Source organism: Osmerus mordax, chromosome 2 (genome assembly GCF_038355195.1).
Source record: "Osmerus mordax isolate fOsmMor3 chromosome 2, fOsmMor3.pri, whole genome shotgun sequence".
NCBI lineage: Eukaryota > Metazoa > Chordata > Actinopteri > Osmeriformes > Osmeridae > Osmerus > Osmerus mordax.
The window spans coordinates 7,131,061-7,150,303 of NC_090051.1; the positions used below are offsets into that span (position 1 = coordinate 7,131,061).

Below are 19,243 nucleotides of genomic sequence, written 5' to 3' on the forward strand. Positions count from 1 at the left end.
ACGGAAGGAGAGGGATTATTTTAATCCTATGATTCTAATGCCGGCTGTTTACCGCAAATCATTATGTTGGTTTTGTTACCCAACATACCCTTTATTACCCTGTAAAAGTGGTTAGATGGCAATTGTCTTTACCAGTCCCAAGGTGGTATTGTTAGAGAGAAAACGCAGATGACATTTCATAAGTGGAACGAATATGTAGGATCGGAACAAAGGGCTTTGGCCTTCGGATTCATACAATTATGCAAGAAAAGATTATGTTTGAAAAGCGTAACCCCCGTTCCACGGGATATATTGACCTTTTCGTTAGCATTGAAATTAGTTTCATTCGTTGCTCTCAACTGTAGTCGACTGTGTGCACTAACACTTCGGTAATTCATGAGCTTTACAGGGATAGGGCCTGGTCTAGCCAAGCTATAGAGGGACAGGACTCAAACCAAAGGCATCACGCGCAACGAGTCCGTAGACTGTAAAATAGGCTACCCGAGATTGCATGTAGGCTAAACTAAAGAAAAAACATACCCAGCCCACTAGACACAACTGCACATTAGGCAATTTACCCTTTTACGAACGGTTGAAATTGTGGATTGTTTTGCAGTGTTGGATTAAACACGACACATGTTTTCTGTCATGGACTCATGATTTTTTTCCCCAGTAGCTTATCATAGAAATGCAACAAATGGAGAGAAAGTCGCGTGTGATGTTCTCATTCAAACCATTCACTCCGATGGATGGGAACAGGTGTACGTAACTGCACTGCACAACACGTTAACAGGCACCCTCACACAAAACTTCCCACACCTTGTCTCCGTAGCCGCCGCTTTCTGAGACCGAAGATGCGCACTTTAGAGAAGATGTCGACCAGGTTGCCATTACAGAGCCCCTTGTTCTTGTTGGGGCTCTTCCTCCGCCGGTTGGTGGAGGGCCGGTCGACATGCTGCTCCCGCGCCTGCCGTTTCTGACGGATCAACCCACTGGCGATCGCAGCAGCCATGACTCAAAATCTCACAACTGCTCAAGTCCAGTCTGCACACGGAGCACAGACTACACAAACAGCCGCCTCTCAGAGCTCGCAGCCCGGGTCACAGTCCCATGGTGGCGGCCTGGCGGTCCGGTCCGTGATAACGTGTCAGGTACGCTATGCTTCAAGATGCTTGTATATATTTGTCTAATCACTACATTTTAGTAGTGATAGCAAACACTTGTCATCTCTCTTACAATTCATTGGCATCGTGAAAACGGATATCAAAATATTTTATTCCATATTGGCATTGAAAATAATATCCTCGTTCAAAATAAATCTTGCCTTAACTCACCGAGAACGAAATTGCAGATGCTCAGTCATACATGCGTATGGATTTTCAGTTAATTGCCTGAGACATTTTTAGTTCCAGCTTCTCCTAAATAACCACAGCCGGTGTCTCCCTCCCCAGCCTCCCTCCGATATTCTCCGTTTCTTTTCTTTTTTTCTTCCTCGCAGCCCGTTCTGCACAGCCCCTACACAGAGGCAGACCCGCCGTTTCTATGTGTTTGGCACCAGTCGCCAAACAAAGAGAAGCGCCTTTACTGACAACAGTTACCGTCGGAGAGCGGGCACCGACTCGCCGGGGAGAAGCTCTGGCTGTCGACAGCGCGGGTTACGCACAGCAAGTTTGCATGTATCATTCAGCAACAGCAGTCCACCGGCGTCCGTTAAGAAACGCCATAAGCACGCAAGTGAAGACGCATTAATGCCACACCGTTGTGTGACTTGTAACTAGGTGCAGTAAGTTACATTTTCAGTCTTGACATCGAAGACAAGCTATCCAAACAGGCAGACACCGCAGAGTGCGTTTCAGAAAACCGTTCCTTCGTATTCCTTTTTTTTCCCCTTTCACAACTGGGTTGTCTTTTTGATTCTCCGTGTGAACAGAAAACAAACACAAGATGAGGGAAGAAAAAAACAACACCTAACCAACGCTGACCTGGGTCCTGTGCGGATGACGTCTGCTGTGAGTGACAGCTGCATTCAAATGCAGAAACTTAGAACGCTTCTCTCAGTTGGCCAAGCGATACGACTTTACGATTTTGCTTCACAAAATCCACGGCGAAGGAGAGACTGCAAACCATGCGTAATCACAAAAAAAGAGAGACGTGGTTTGCACAAAGCATACCCTATGTATCTCTGAAGCGAAAGGAACATCTCGCAGTCCGTTCCCCGTTGTGGGATGAGCAACGGGTGCCTGTCGTTTCCGTCTGTAGATGAACAATACCTCCTCCTATCAACAAGTCGTAACGATTCAGTCCCTCGTTAGCATTCACTTCTGTCCCCTTGACCACCCGAGCTCAAGTCTTTTAGCTTCGAGGAAATTACCAGTGGGGTTTTGGTTGTTGAGCCTGTCGGTCAGATTTGATGATTGCAGGACGGCGGGTTTAGTCAAGCAATAACGAACATCCCCGCTGTAAACGTGATGGCAGCACGGGTACTTAGAGCACAAACTCTATGGCAAGTGGCTAAGGTTGATGTGGGCACCCAAAACCAACACATACGACCCCCATCATTTTGGGGGGCATGGAGCCAGGCATCAAGCATTGGACTATAGGCTATAACAAATCTGAAGCACGATGCATAGATTAACTTCACTAGAAGGGGGTGTTAGTTTAACAGGATGCATAAACTAAATCAGAGATTAGATATTTTGCTCTTTTAAAACACTTGAGTGAAGGCAAACTTCCATGCATCCATCCAAGCTTTGTCGTATATTTATTGTAATTGCGTTCCTATGTTTCACATTATCTCTGTGCACGGACTTGGTTTGACTGTGGTTTCAGCACCACGGACAGTGGATCTCTCCCGCGGTTCTCTCTTCGTTTTTCTCTTGGTTTCTCTCTTTCTCTCACCCTGTCTGTCCACAGCTCCTTGTGTGTGTGTGTGTGTGTTTGTGTGTGTGTCTTTCCTTTTCACACGCATACACAGCCAAATATCTGGAATTCAACAGCAGCATTGAAACCAACACGCTGCGTTTTTCAGTTAACCTCCAGGCAGGAGCATCCTAAATCACTGTAATTCAAGATGTTGAATATGCAATGCACGATTCTAATGTCCGGTTTGTTAATAATGAATGCTGCATGTTTGAAGATAACAAGCATCTGCCATGAACCTCTGAACGAAATACCCATTGCTTTCTCCATTATAGATATTATAGAGACTCAAAAACACAAGAAGCATGGAAATTAAAACTCAAGAGAGCCATCTACTGTCTGTCATTGTAATTAAACGGCATGCTCTCCTAGGAACGTTTGTGTCCCCACCGCGCTGCGTTCTTCCACATTGATGGGCTACTTGTTGATGCCGAGCCAGGCTAGCGGGCTAGTCGCATTACCAAACAGCCGGGGCGGTGTTCACCTACAGCGGCGGCAGAGACCTCAGGAGCCTGTTGGAGAGAGGATCATGTCCGGCATCGCCGGGTTTCTGTGCCTGCTCGTGTGCATGCAGTGCGCAAAAAGCGCCTTTTGTATACCTTATGCAGTCCCTTGAAACCTGCAGTTTGCTCACTTACTGAGACCAAATTATACCTCCGTATTAGAATACATTTAACGTGTGAAATTCTGGTAGAATTTTACATTAAGTCTCGGCATGCGGAGAAACACTGACGCTAGATTATGCCTCTGGCCGCCCGATATTCAGGGAGCTGCTGCAGTTATCGTTCTATCCAGCAGCGGACACTGTTAGCCAGGCAATGACTCTACGCCTAGAGCAGCGAGCGCGCGCGCACACACACACACACACACACACACACGCACACACATCTGCACATACACACACGCACACTCACACACACAGTGCAGTACATACAGGGTTTCTTGTCTCTGAAAAGTTTGAGTAGTCTACATGCAGATTAACAACTGAATATTTACTCCTACACACAGGGCTTATTTAATTGTTTTGGTAAAAAAATGTCTCTATGATACAAATACGATCTAATCATCATCAAGTGCATCATTTGACAGTTCAGCCTCAATAGAACAAAATATCTTACAGCAACCTGCTGTATGCAGCACATGGGCCAAATCAATATCGTGCATGTTTTCTGGATTTCAATTTGGCGTAACAGGCATATCCTTGTACACTGCTAATGAGATATTTGAACCAAGTGCTTGATAGGATGGAATAGCAGCATCTACACAACTATTCCATTCAAAGTTGTATATATTATTTATATTTATATTTAGTTTACTTACCTACCTAATAACGTATTTACCTATTTATCTATTTTTCTTATTTGTGTCTTTTTTTCTATTTATTGACATAATTGCTGCTACATTGCTGACAGGAGCCTCCTCTCAAGCATTGCTTTGTTCAGATAACACTGTCACTGTATACTTGATGAATAAAAACGTCATTCTGACTTTGTATTACACGTCCAGTATTGCTGTCTCTGCTGTCCGTACATACGTACCATCATTTATTATCTGAGAGAGGAGGAGAGTAGATGAGGGTCAGATCTAGGTGGACCTTGGTATCTGTACAACAATCACACACTGAGAAAGCAAACAGTAAACGGTGTCTGGTAGAACAAGGAATATACATACACCCTTCTTAAACACCCTGCTGGATGAGACTCGCAGATCCAAAACTCCCACCACTCGACAGCACACGAGGAGAAGGAATGCTTCACATACCTACGTGTTTTTTCCTCCGGAAAGTGTGAGAGTCCATGGTACTGTTGACCCATATCCAGCCTTCCTGGTCCTCAATCCCAGAGCCCAACACCAGGACCCGCCTCACACCGCCTCCCCTCTCATTTATACAGCCTACACTAGCCGCTAACACGGTTAGCTAGTCGGAACTGACAATCCGCCCCAAACTGTTCACGTTAATTTGTCCGAGCACCCTGGCAAACGACACTTACGTGACCTGCAAGGAGGGGGTCGTGCAGAAAAAAGGATTGAAGATGATTTTACAGCAAATCTATGGAGCGATGTATACTGTGGGGTCATGTAGAACAAGCACATTTACACGTATAAGGTGACGGATGGGAGCCAAACTGGGATTTTGCATTTTGTAATCACAGCATAGTGGGACAGTGCACAGCAGGGTCAGGGACGAACATCAGCCCCTCACAGTGTTGTAGGCAAGGTGGAGGGGAGCTTTATAAACACTGCATAGGGTCTATATGACCATGGTGTGTTGCCAACTGAACCCCCTCCAACCTGGCGATCCGACCAGACCAGAGGAAGACTTATGAAGCCACACAGCCATCAGGGCAGGAAGTTCTAATCAAATCTCCCTACTCCAAAATTACGTTACCACCAGCAAGATCCCCTACGCCAAATGTCACCCAATTGGAATTGAGTAAACATGGTTTTTGATTATCCCAGGCCGCACTCATGTTCCCTCCCTCCCCCCTCCCTTCCTTTAACCCCTCTCCTCCATATTAGCCTGGCTGGACTCAGGGCCTGTCTCCCTTTAACTCGTCCCTAACTCGACTCCGTAGGGAACGAATGAATGTCCCGGAACACATACATAAACGGTTGTTTTGTGTGTGTTGTCCAGCCTCGTCCTCAGGGTGTATCCAGACACCAGACTCTCACCCGTTCATCTGCGGACACAAACCAGCACACTGCTGTAGAGTACTGCTTGAGCAGAGCGTTTGTGAGTGTGTGTATAGACGTGTGAAAGCGGATCATCGATTTTCTATAGAAGCCTAATAGTTCAGGCCAATCAGCCTGTATAGTCGAAGGGGGGGGCATCCTTATGGATCTTTAGAGGGTTGGGGTGGGGGGGGAGGGGGGGGGAGGTTGAAGAGCTCTACTAAGCAGCATTGAATTTCCTCTCACAAAGAGCATTTGTGAGACGATTAATGATCGTATCGATGAGTGTATGGACAAACTACAGGGAGAGAGGATATGGCAGCACATCAACGTATCGGATCTTGAGGATTCAGTGATGAAGCACACCTGTGTTACTCATACACCGAATAAAAGATGAATGGGAAATTGGGTTAGGGTTAGGGAAATAACCAAAGGGATGGCCGTTTATTCGGAGTGTGCTGCAGGATTCTTGATTCCATCTCCGTGTCCAGGAGCACCACACAGTCAGCTAGAACGTTCCAGCACTGACTCTATCTGTACACAACGTGCTCTCTTCTCATGTAGTTGAGCATTGAAGAGAGATATAGAGGTTGGGGGGGGGGGGAGAGGGGAAAGAGAAATAGAGGATATGTGAGAGAGTCAAATGGACTCTGACAGCCAGTCAAATTGGGTGCAAATCCGTCTGGGTTGGCAAAGTAAACCTGAGGTCTGTCCATGGTGATAAAGTTAACGCAGGGTCCAGTCTAATGTGTTCCGGAGGTCGCACATCGTTCGGACGGAGCGAAAGGACAGGGAGATCGATACTGGACGTGTCACAGGAGGGCTGAGGGCTTTTGCCATTTAGTTTGACTTTTACACCTCAGGAGGAAACCAGATTACAGCAGGAGGAAAGAGCACTGGGATCCTGGAGCCCACAGATGAATCACACTGACACTTTCCTGGAGGGGTCTGATAGGTTCAAGAGACAGTCCCACTTATGTTCACTGTCACAACAACACCTCTATGCGTGTGGGATATGGGTTGTGGGTATCCCGGGTATAGAAGAGGTCTGTGAGCATTTGACTGTTGTGAAAATCAGCAGTGCTTAGAATAGCTGGAGTAGGCCTAAGCTAAAGAGGTAGAAAAGCAGAAGAGTTGAAGGAATAGAGAGAGGGTGAGTGACGGAGAGGCCGAAAGAAGGAAGAAAAAACAAAATGGACTTCTATTTCTTTCTTTCTATGTCTCTCCCACTCCCACTTTGTCCCTCATCCTCACTCGCACCCTGTCACTCCTCTCTCTCTCTCTCTCTCTCTCTCCCTCTCTCTCTCTCTCTCTCTCTCTCTCTCTCTCTCTCTCCCCCTCCCTCTCTCCCCCCCCCCTCTCTCTCTCTCTCTCTCCCCCTCCCCCTCCCTCTCTCTCTCTCTCTCTCTCTCTCCCTCCCTCTCTCTCTCTCTCTCTCTCTCCCCCCCCTCTCTCTCTCTCCATTCCTGTAGGACTGCAGAAGGGATGGAATGTGCACTGTCAGCAGTGCTGAGACAGGCACAGTGGAGAATCCTAGGGCAGTGTGGGAGAATATCAATTAGCCCCGCAGGAAGAGGCTTCCGTTTGTGTGTGTGTGTGTGTTACATTTTCATCTTATATTCTGGTCACAACCAAAAAACATGATTTTAATATAAAATCTTTTTCTCGACATCTCTCACATAACCTGATGTTTTGATTTGAGGGTTGATTCCATTTTTTTAAAAGGAGCACCAAACTCTGACTATCGAAAGAGTCTAGACAGAGTCCTTAAAACCATAAATAGTGTTGATGCTGTATTGTGTTAGCCTATGGTCTGCACCTTCTTGCTTCTTGCTTTCATTGATTTGATTTATTTAACTGCCCCAAGACTAGGTGTTATCTTGGTTAGATTAATTTGATTGATTGACTAATTAGACTGATCTCAGATCTTAGTCTGATCTGGGACTCTACAGGCAGCACTTCCATCTCTACCTCTGATCAAGTTACATGTGTGCTCATTGCCTCGCACACAGGCGCCTCACACCCACAACAGAAATGAACACACCTCGCATACAGTAAACACGCTTAGCACACACACACACACGGTCACTTTCTTCCACAGCCCAATTCAAATAGCATCAAAGAGGCGTAGAGCCTGGGACGGTCCTCTGGAGACTGAGAGCCTGCAGGAATTCCACCCACGCACACACACACACACAAATGCTTGCACTCACATGCACAAACACACACATATAGCACACATACAACACAAAGACACACACACACACACACACTACAGCATTCAGAGCTTCTAACTTGCAGCCATTTTAAAACACTGTGATAGTGATATGATGTCACAGTAATATTTTATTCAAAAGCAACTTAGTTCAAAGCTCCTCTTGATACAGTATGCCTAATTGCTGCAGGATTGAATATTCCTGCTGATTAAACTACAAACGTTGCTGTATTGCAGTGCAGGAGAAACTACATATACCATAATGGGGCAAACCAAGCAATATTAGAAAGAATATTCAAAATAGTAGACAAGAACATGATCAGTCAAAACTGGGAATGATACTTTCAGTAAGAAGAAATGCTAACATGTACCAGAATCAAAACAATACTTTAAAAAGGTAACAGGTTGAAATATATAATTGTTCAGTCAAATAAGGAAAAGAGATATGAAAGTGTGTCCAGAAATCTGCAAAATATCACTGCGAATAGCTGTGTCTGTACACAAGTGTATATATGTAGATTTGCATCACTAGCTTCCAGATAGCACACAGATGACACACAACCTATACACAAGACATAATGAAAAAACATACTTCACACACGTACGCGCAGACATACAAACACAGATACACATGCAAACAGTTCACATATTGAACGTCTAACCCTCTGTTCCAACAAAAGCTTGTCCAACTCCCCATGCTTATTCAAACGAACACAGTTTGCTTGTTCCAGAAGGCTGGGGAACTTTGGAAGCCTAAAAGTTCAACTGAAAGAGACATACAAGAACTAAACCACTTTAGTTTCTCCCTAAAGCCAACTATAACTTTTATCTTTGCATAATTCAAATAGACAACCTTACGTGCATTACAGTGCCAGATTAGAACTCCCCTCCCACTCCTCAGTTTTGGTACATCCGGCGTGCCTCACAGCCAGGGTCATTTTGAGAGGAACCCATCTATATTTCAACACAGGGGTGGAGAACATCAGCTCTGAGGGACTGTCGAACTAAGCAAAGACGTTACCCACCAAAACAAAAATAGAACCGTATACAAACAGACTGTGGAAGGATACTTTCCTCAAAGCTTCTATGATAAAACTACAGAAGCTACGTAAGTCCAGCAGCGGGTTGGTTACATGCTCCACACCTCCGCCCTGTCACAGGCAGCAAGACAAACGGTCCAAAACAAAGACACTTTCCCCAGCACTGAGCTTATCTCTCACAGCAAACACAGAATTAGTCCAATTACAGCGTGGATGCGGTTGGACTGGGGCTCTACTTGTGTGTGCGTGCACGTTTATGCGCGTGTGTACGTGTGAAGTTGTGTTATGTGCACTGCATCATTGTGTATGTGGCTGCATTGGTGTGTGTGTGTGTGTGTTTGCATTTGTGTGTGTGTGTTCTATGATAACCAGAGTTCCCAAATACCCCAGCATTCAGATGAACACAATGGGATTTCAGGGTTTCATGCTTGAAAGGGACACAAATGATATACTGTAAAGGGTTTACAGAGAGGGATTTAAGGGCATAATCTCCCTGCAACGAATTATTATCATGAAAAGGCTTATATCCTGTATGGATTAGTGGAAAGGAGACCAGAGCAGGTACAGTGGAGTTGCCTTCTTTAGAAAGTTGTAATGCAGCATATCTATCCTTCCTACCTTCTCTCCTTTTCTTGCTTCCTTCCCTCCTACTCCCTACAGGATACGGAGGGAAGTTTGTTAGTGGGTCTCTCATTAGATATGAGTGGCGATTATGTCAGAGAACTGGAAAGAGGTGGTTGCAGATAGAGGGACGGCTTTTTTATTTCATCAGAACATGATGGCTGACCAGTGCCCTACTACTTTTCCGCCACTAGAGAGAAGTGTTGAGTTCAGTAAGGAATAGCTGCAGGAGGCTGTGTGTGCGTTTGGAAGTATAGGCAAGGTGAACAACAGGCATTGACAATGCCTGTGGAACGGTAAGGCAATGCTGGTAAAAGATGCTAGGGAGTGTCGATGCGATAATCTACAGCTATGATCTGCACCATGTGAAACTGTTACAGGCAATATCAAATTGCATGAGCTGCGCTAGCATCTGCGAGGAAAAATACATGTTTTTTGGCGTATTTCGTTTGATCACATAAACTGAAAAGCAAACGGTTTATTTTTCACCTGTAATACATCATATGTGTGTGTGTGTGTGCTGACCACACGCTGTTCAGTACGACACAAAAAGGCTTGTAGTGGCTGGAGCTAAGAGCTAAAAATAGTATCTAGACCTGTTAGGGCCTTGAAAAGACGCAACGTTGTTTGGCTAAGACAACAAAGATGCCCTCAAGTGGCCGCAACAGGCTACTTCACTCACTCTGCAGACAGGAACCGCCTTCGCAAAACAAAGTTTTTTAAATAATTTTCTCTGAGCGATCCCTGTCAATCAGTCTTGGAAGGAGGCCCCTGGGGATTGAGAGAAAGCAGCTGAAGGCCATCACAGCCTCATGGATGCTTTTCTGGCGGTTCACTGAGACAGGATCCTGTCTGGAGGGGTTGGGGTAGGATAATTATTTTCGCTGGTAGGAAAGCACACATTGATCCCCTGTCCCTCTGACACGGGCTGATATCAGCTCAGCTGTTCCCTCACTGAATCAGGGCACTGCGATGTGTTTGTGTGCGTGTACATTATGCGTGTATAGTGTGATTGTGTGTGTGTATAGTGTCAGTGTATGATGGTGTTGTGTGAGTATGCGTGTGTGAGTGTGTGTTTGCATTCATGCACATCTGTATGTGAAGCCCCACGTGTGAGAAAGCCGTGTCATGTGCGGCCTGTGTTATGTAACAGTGGCGTTACAGAGAGGCAGGGCACCATACTCCTGGCCTGAGCCTGAGGACACACAGAATTCTCCAGCAGGACTCAAAGCTCTTGCTGGATGACCTGCACTTCTAGTCAGAACAAGTTAACGCATAGACTAGCTAATTTAAAGGCTAACTAGTACAGATAGAGACTGTAACAGGCTAGTTAGTACAGATAGAAACTATTACAGCCTAGTTAGTACATATAGAGACTATAACAGGCTTACTAATACAGACTGAGACTGTGACAGTACAGCTTGTACATATAGATACTGGAACAGGACAGATAGTACCGATAGAGACTGTAACAGGACAGCTAGTACAAAGAGAGACTATAACAGGCTAGTACAGATAGAGACTGCAACAAGCAAGCTAGTACAGATAGATACTGTGACAGGACAGCTAGTACAGATAGATACTGCAACAGGACAGCTAGTACAGATAGATACTGGAACAGGACAGCTAGTACAGATAGACACTGTAACAGGACAGCTAGTACAAAGAGAGACTATAACAGGCTTGTACAAATAGAGACAAAAAACAAGGTGGTTAGTACAACTGTAATAGGACAGCTAGGACTGATAGAGATTAAAACAGGAAAGCTAGGACCTATAGAGAGACTGTAACAAAACTACTAGTACAGATAGAGACGCTAACAGGACAGCTAGTCGAATGTGTTACAATACCTCAGGTAATATGTGTGTCATGTGTCTGCAACAGCCTGCTTCAGCTCCATACAGGAAATGAGCTCTTGTCCTATATTAGACCAGGCTTACAGGAACACTAGGTATAGCACAACTTATGAGTAGTAACGACTAGCTAGCTCACAGAAACACAGCACTCAGACACTAAACACCATTCTGCTATAACTAGCTAGTTCATACTAAACACTATTCTGTCTGCTGTAATTGTGTAGTTCCTTTTTAACACTATTCTCTCTGCTATAAAGAGCTAGTTCATGACAAACACCATTCTCTCTTGAGTGAGTAGTTAGTTCATACTAAAGACAATCCTGTCGGCTGTAACACGGTTAACAGCTCGATACTTCCGTAATACTTTCTTATTTAACATTTTCTGCAGTAGCTAGCTCAAAACAACACAGGATAGACTAAACACAATTTTCTCTGCTCATGTCCAGAGGGCCTAATTAGCATATATGCAGATCGGGGTACAGGAAGTGAATTACCAGGCATTATTAAAACAGAGGGATGGATATCTTCAAGCTCTTCTCTCACTCCAACTGAACTCTGGAGAGATAAGGATGAGGAGAGGAGAAGAAAGGGAAGTGCCAAGTTGAGTGTTTCAGCTTCCCATCAGCTGTGGAAGCCTTAATGAGGAATGACACTTTGTAATTACTGTAATAATAATAATTAATAAACTATAATTAGTGTCTCGGTAAGTGAGATGCTGATATACAGGTCTATATGGGCCCCAGTGTTAAGAAAGTATGTGTTAAGTTGATATAAATATAAATGCATGTAGTCACTCTGGGTTTCTGACACCTGGATAACAGAGAATGTGTAGGCTACAGTAAATATGAGAATAGTGGCAATGACACACATGCTAGCTATACTGGATTTAGTACATACTGTATTCTATACAGTCTAGGTCACACACACCTTATTTTCTTCATGGTTGTCCCATCACAGCCAAAACAAAAGTGACTATACTGTTGTTATCTTTGACACCATGACAACAGAGGAGGGGGATGTCACTTCATAAACACATAATGCTGGTACCAGAAGAGGACCAGGCCAGGAGTTGGCAACACAGACAGGTTTCCATCACACAGCCATCTAGCCATCCAGCCATGCCTTGTTACGGCTGATGTAAAGCTGGAACTAATGGGACACAGTGGGGTTGGTTACCCTGGGGATAAATGCTGTACTGTTACACCTCTGTTACAGTCTCTCTTCCCACGAGTAGAGAAACTGACCTTTCAACATTGGCTCTAAAAATAGCCGGCTTGCTGAAATAAACGGGTGCTCCTCGGACGTGAGCCTCACGCACACACACACTTTCTCACACGCACACACCCTCGCACAGGCACGCTGGCAAACATTCTCGCGAAACGTTTCACTTACACACAATCTCTCGTGAGCTGTGTGCACCCATACTCTCTCACACACAGTCTCACGCACTCGCTCTCCCACACACTCTTCCTCACACATTCTCACAACATACTTGTACCCTCTCTCTCTCTATGTCTCTCTCTTTCTCACTTACCCTCTGTATCAACTCCTTGATGCCAGGTCAATATCTGCACGGACTTCTCCTCTCCTATTGACAGTGTTGGATTAGATTGGTTGGAGCTGTCAGTCTTCAGGGGAGATCAGAGTTCATCAGTGGACACTGGCCGCAAACGGCCTGGGGGGATGGACAACCACCACCGGAGCGTACCTAAACACGGCAGCTTCACGGCGTCTTTATGGTGGGAACACAACGCTGCTGTCGGTGGGGGAAACACAATCTCAGGGACTGTGTCATGTGACTGTGTGTGGTCTCAGTCACGACATCCAAGCTTATCGTGTGTGCTGAGGGCTTGGCGTGGCATGAGTGGACTTGATCTGATGACTGAGATGGAAATGAGCAAGTGACACAGGAAGACATGAGGAAGGTCTTCTCTGTATGGGCTTGTTTTCAAAAGTGCCCTGCCACTCCCTCTTGGCTCGTAAGGGAGTTGCTTAGCTAGCAGCTGACCAGAATGTGGCTGTCCCCTCCATGTCACCTCAGCTAACACATCTGTTGATGCGCAGCACTCTCAGTTGCTGCCCTCACATACACGAGCGTGCACATGCACACACGCACACACGCATTCACACACACGCGTGCGCACACATACACACACACAGCCCTCCCTAACAGTTGCTCTGCAGTGGTAGCTCACCGTTGCTAAGTAACGTCCAGCACAAGCCCCTTCCAGGAACCTCAGGAAAGGTCCAGTGAGAAGACAGCAGTCGTGGCACACACACACAAACAAACAAGTTATCCAATGACAATTACACACATACACACAATGCAAGCACATTAAACACAGGCAACACATATCATCCCCATTAAGACTGCATAACTAGTGCGCTTTTCCCCTATTGAGTGTGTTAGGAAGAAGGTGTCGAAGCAGTTACTGATTACAATTATTTTCAAAGGAGGCCCAAACTGAAACAGTTTGAAAACCAACCTTTTTAAATGCTCAACATGTGCAAATTCTTTAGCCCACAGACTTTCCACTGTAGTACTGTAGGGCACGCATATAGTAACACACGTACTCACAAACACAAACATACTTACAATCACTGCTTCTAAGAATATGCATGGCACCACTTCAGTGCATGAGTTACATTGCCCACCACTGACACCATTAACATAAGGGCACATCTTAACAAAATATTGATACAATCAATTAGCATTACATCAAGGAGGCAAACAGGACGAGCGAGAGGGCAAAACAAGGAGAGAGAGAAGCCCATGCAGTGCTGCAGCAGCAGAAAAGCCAGGCCATGTCATTTAAAATGAGAGGCTAGTGTATTCATAAAACATGAATCTTGTCTATGCAGTATGATTCACTGGCAGTGTGGGGATTACTCCTGCCTCTCACTCATTCACTCACTCTATACAAATACATGGAGTCTGAAACAAACACACAAACGCAGAAAGCCACCTTTCACCGTAGCTTTTGCTTACACTCAACCCTCCCATTCCACACACACACACACAACATGCATCTCCATCAGACCAAAGCTTTCAAAACATACTTCAACCCGAATCCTAAACACCTCTTAAAACACACTCTTAAACACCTCTTAAATTCTGATTCTGACTTCCCACTTTGTATGAACACAGAGCGTTCACCCACTCACTTACCTCTTTCTCTTCATGTCCTTTGAATTACTCACTCCCTCACAGACACACACACACACACACACATAAAGAAGAGGTTGCTGACTGGAGAAGACAGAAATGCCATAACATGCTTGCCACAAATGTGCAACAATGTGTCACACTGTGCAAGCCTTTGTGTGCAGACAACTGACCCCAACTGACCCCAAAGGTGCAGTCTGTTTGGAACTCTGTCAAATCTTCCCTACACCTGTTGACACTGCTAGGAAAAATGTGCCCTATTACCCTGTCGTGGAGTATATTATGTGGAGACAGACTTACCCTACCTTATGCTAACCTATCATCTCTTATCGAAACTTTAACCTACCTAACCTAACCTAACCTACCCCACACTACCCTACCCTACCTTACCTTACCCTACCCTACCTGATTTTGACCTAACCAAACTCATTGTACCCTACCCTAGCCTACTTTACGTTTACCTTACCTTACCCAAGACTACTTTAACCTAACCTAAATACCCTACCTTGGGCTACCCTAACCTTGCCTAATGTCTCTCCTCATAAGATCACAGACTGTATGTGTGTGTGTTGTGGTAAGTAGGATTGGACGTTTCCCTTGCAATCTCATCCCCCAGAGTCTGTCTCAGATTTAATAAGTGGCAGCCAAGTCCAGCAGGGCTCCCGCTTGCATGGCTTCATCAGGATGGAGCAGCCTTGCGCAACATTAGCTGATTAAACACAATGATATCTTGTCCCATGGTAAATGGGTTAGTACCGGGAAGGCGAGAGACACGGCTGTATTTGACCCTGTTGGGCATCTCACTGGGGATCAAGTCTGGCGCTACAGTAGGGGCGACTGTACCTCTGGTACTGTGACGGGCCATGGAGATGGCAGTACAATACCGTGGTGTCTGGTTTTCGTCACTATAAGTTGTCATCCTGTTTTGTTCGGTCATGGTTTAACCCAATCAAGTTTGTCAGGGAAGGGAATTTGTTGTAATTATGAGTTTGTCTTGTTTGGGAAATGAACAAACAAATACTGAGACAAACTGTCTAGAGGCTGGCTTGAGTAAGGGACATATCCTTCAGTGTTCACCTTTCAAAGTGCCCAGCCTGCTTATGGGAGAATAAGAGTCCACTACTAAACTCCATCCTTATCTGGTTTGCTGGTGAGGGGGACTTCTGCTCCAAAGCTGTCCAAATATTTGACTTTCTACTTATTCATGGTGAGCACTTTGGCTTGGGATCAGGTATAGAAGATGTTTTTGCCAGAGCCAGATATAGCCCCTGGATATACAGGATGTGTGCACTATGTCAATAAAACGCACACATGCACAGGAAAGCACTCGTATATGGACGCATGCATGCAAACATGCACACAAACACACACACATATCCTGTACGGAGTTGGACTCATTTGTAACCGTTTTCGCTGTTCTGTGACCATCCTCCCACTGTCCTGTGGCTTTTCTATCTATTGGCTATTGTATCTGAGAGACGAGATGAGTTTTGGGTAGAGATTATATTTGTTTATAAACACACCCACTAACTGAATATCAAAGTCATCAACATGCCCCATCCATCAGATATCAACACGTTAAGTTATAATCTCACATCCTTCACTAAATATGACCACATACAGTTATAAACACATCTCTAAGACTGAATATTCATCACCGACAGTTATACACATATAGCATACATTCTATGAAGGCATTCAGAAAGCATCACATGAAGGTATCAAAACAACACTTTCACCAAATACGCATCACCGACAGCTTTAACCACACACCATCCACTGACTATTAATCAGAGACAGGTCTACCACATATAATCTACTGAATAGTCATCAATGTCAGGTGTCAACACACCCTAGCCTATTACCACCCAGCCAGGTTTGGAAGGGTAGATTAGTCTGGGTCTGGTGCAGCCTGAACTCTACCAACCTCCGACCTGGCCTGGTTGTCTGGTCTGGCCCAGTTATCCATCAGTTGCTTTTGGCTGCAGTCTCTTCGTTTAAAAGCCCTGCTAGAAGATACATTATCACACACATTTGCTGATGAGGGAGAAGCCAGCGAGCATGTCAGGGAAAACCGATTCATGAAACCACGAGTGGATGAATATGTCTTGTTTACGAGAAAGGCACTCCAAATAAGTGGATGGCAGAGGGAGAAAGAAAGCCTAGAGTTCACAAGAGAAAGAAACAAGCTTTCATCAAATAACATTCAGGAATTACTGTGTCTTCGTTTACGGGGCGCCACTAATGCTTCAAAGCGAAGGAATGATCCAGGTCAAGTTCCCAGAGGACTTTGCAGAGGAGATGAATGAAGATGAATTCTCTTATCTGTCAGTCAACAACGCTGTCCAATCCAGCACAAATGAGTTAGTGGCTTTCAGAGTCAATTATATGCTGCCCTGCCTATTCATCATTCTCTTTTCGTATTTGAAACAATATTTAGAACACCCCCTTCTCACTAGAAGAGTTGGATGCTTCATTCATCATGCATCCAGCAAGGGTACAGTGCAGAGATGTCCAGGGAAGCTACCAGACCGAGGTAGATGCAACTTGAAGACTGCAACAGCAGAGTAAATCACCCAGACAGAATCAGGGCTGTTACAGTAAGCCTGGACTTCAAAACGATGCTATCTGGTCAGAATATTCTCCCGACGGTTCATTTAAACCCCCCAATTATAAACAACCTAGTTGGACTGAGCTAGGGACACAGGTAAACACTTTTATCCAAACGGAAGATTTACTGGTGAAATCTTTCACAACTAAATATGTTTTAGTTTGTTTTAGTTGAATAATAAGCACAAGTTTATTGTATTTGAGTGTGTGTGTGTGAACGTGTGAGTGAGAGTGTGTGTAAGTGCGCATATGTGTGCGTGCGTATAAGTCTCTACCCAGCGCGCCTCTCTGTCTCGCTAATGATCTCATCTGAAGAAGGTCATGAGTTCTCCGTCCCTCATGACCACCAATCAATATGCTTGACACCACACTTCCTCCCTGAGGACAACATCATCACATCACTTCCTTTTAGCCCAGCACACCCTCTGACCAATGGGGCCCTTAACTCTTAAAGTGGGGCATCAGTGCCAACAGTGCCAAACAGAGGGACAAAGAGAGGGGGAAGACAGACAAGGTGGGGATCGATAGAGATGGACGAGGCAGAGGGAAGGCTGTCATCCAGTATCCTGGTGACCACAAACCACTCAGGCGGCCTCCAGAGATCCTGGTAGGTGAGGAAGGTGAGGAACCTAACACCACTATGTAAGTAGGCTACGTCTCCTTATTGACATGCTTGATAAGATGACCTTGAGAGGAGAACAGTTGGGCGTCCCTCTGCTCTCTTCTCTCCTCTCGTGTGTAGGGCGGGATCATATTGAGCTCCACGTGAACTTTGAACTTTTGAATGCAAATCTCACCTATGGACCATCCCGTCGTGTCTTGGAGAAGAGACTTCAAACATGAATCAGTGGTCCAACCGTAACTCCATTACAGGTAACAATTTATAACAAATTTGAACCTAACCTGTTGTTTTTTACCTCTTTTTGGTGGATCCAAGTCTTAACTAGGGGGGTTAGACCCCCTCAAACCCCCCCGTAATTTAAACCCTGACTCCATAGCCCCTTGAGATACAGATATTGTCATTTTCACATTAATATTTCGTATTCTACTGGTCTCTTGTGGGTCAAGAGTGTGTATTATAAATGTAGTACAGTATGTTTCAGAGTTATGAGAGATAGCTCTATAGACCACCTCAGCACCACAAGACTAAAAATGCTGACACGGTGAGGCCAAACTGTAATGCTCACTAATGTGTGAGTACATGAAGAGAGACTCTCCTGATTAAAAGACAACTTACTTAACCTCCAGGAACAGTCCCAGGAGACCTCTCAGCCTTGTTCTCTCTGTCTCTTTTTCTACCTCTTAGTCTGTCTTTCTGCCTCGTCCTAAGCCGCTTTCTCTCTCTCTCTCTGCCCTTTGTTCTCAGCCACTCTCTCTCTCTCTCTCTCTCTCTCTCTCTCTCTCTCTCTCTCTCTCTCTCTCTCTCTCTCTCTCTCTCTCTCTCTCTCTCTCTCTCTCTCTCTCTCTCTAGCTCTCTATCTCTGTCACTCTGTCTCTCTCTGTCTCTCCCTGCCTACGCAGAAACGTGGGCAATTGTATAGTAGTATCTGTGAGCCCACCCAGTTCACCCCTTCTGTACACTTACACATGCTAGTTACAGTGTGCACACCTAAACACAACAGAAGGAGAGGGGGAGGGACAGAAAGACAGGGAGGTAAACAGTAAGAAAGAGAGAGATGAGAAGAGAAAAAGGGAGAGAGAGAGTGGGCCTTTATAAAAGCTTGGAAGACAAAAAAGAACTAGAGGACTTCAAAGATAAAGCTTTGATACCATCCTAGATCTACCATTACAGTGAGGGAAATAAAACAAACCCATTCAAAAAAGAAAGCATGCAGACCAGACTGTTTCAGCAACAAAACATATAATAGTAGGGTTTAGAAACCGCGCTACGCACATTAAAAGTTGTCTATTTTTCTGGACTTTTCTCACATCACTCTGTGATGTGAGAAAGGAGGATATTATTTGAACCAACCATTTTGGTGGTGCTCAATTCAAGTCCCTTATGCAAATATCACAAACCTGACCCCATAATGTAAAGTTTTCCTCTACCTTAAAGAAAAGGAATCCCTCGACACCATAAAAAGAAAAGAACATGTTGATATGCTGTACATGCTGAATATGCCTATCAAGAGTGGACGTATCTGGTAAAAGGTAAAAATTGTCA

At 45.0% G+C, this 19,243-nt stretch overlaps 1 protein-coding gene across 2 annotated transcripts in view; it reads right to left on the reverse strand.

Moving 5' to 3' along the window:
* fgf14 (fibroblast growth factor 14) overlaps positions 1–19,243 on the reverse strand; it is an 85,250-nt gene that overhangs the window by 34,455 nt on the left and 31,552 nt on the right. Inside the window, exon 1 of one of the 2 annotated variants that reach the window (XM_067255090.1) lies at positions 799–991. The exons of the other annotated variant lie outside the window; for it this stretch is intronic. Coding sequence (XP_067111191.1) covers positions 799–991 — 193 coding nt within the window. Of the gene's footprint in view, positions 1–798; positions 992–19,243 lie in introns of those variants that run through there. 2 annotated transcript variants of the gene reach the window in all.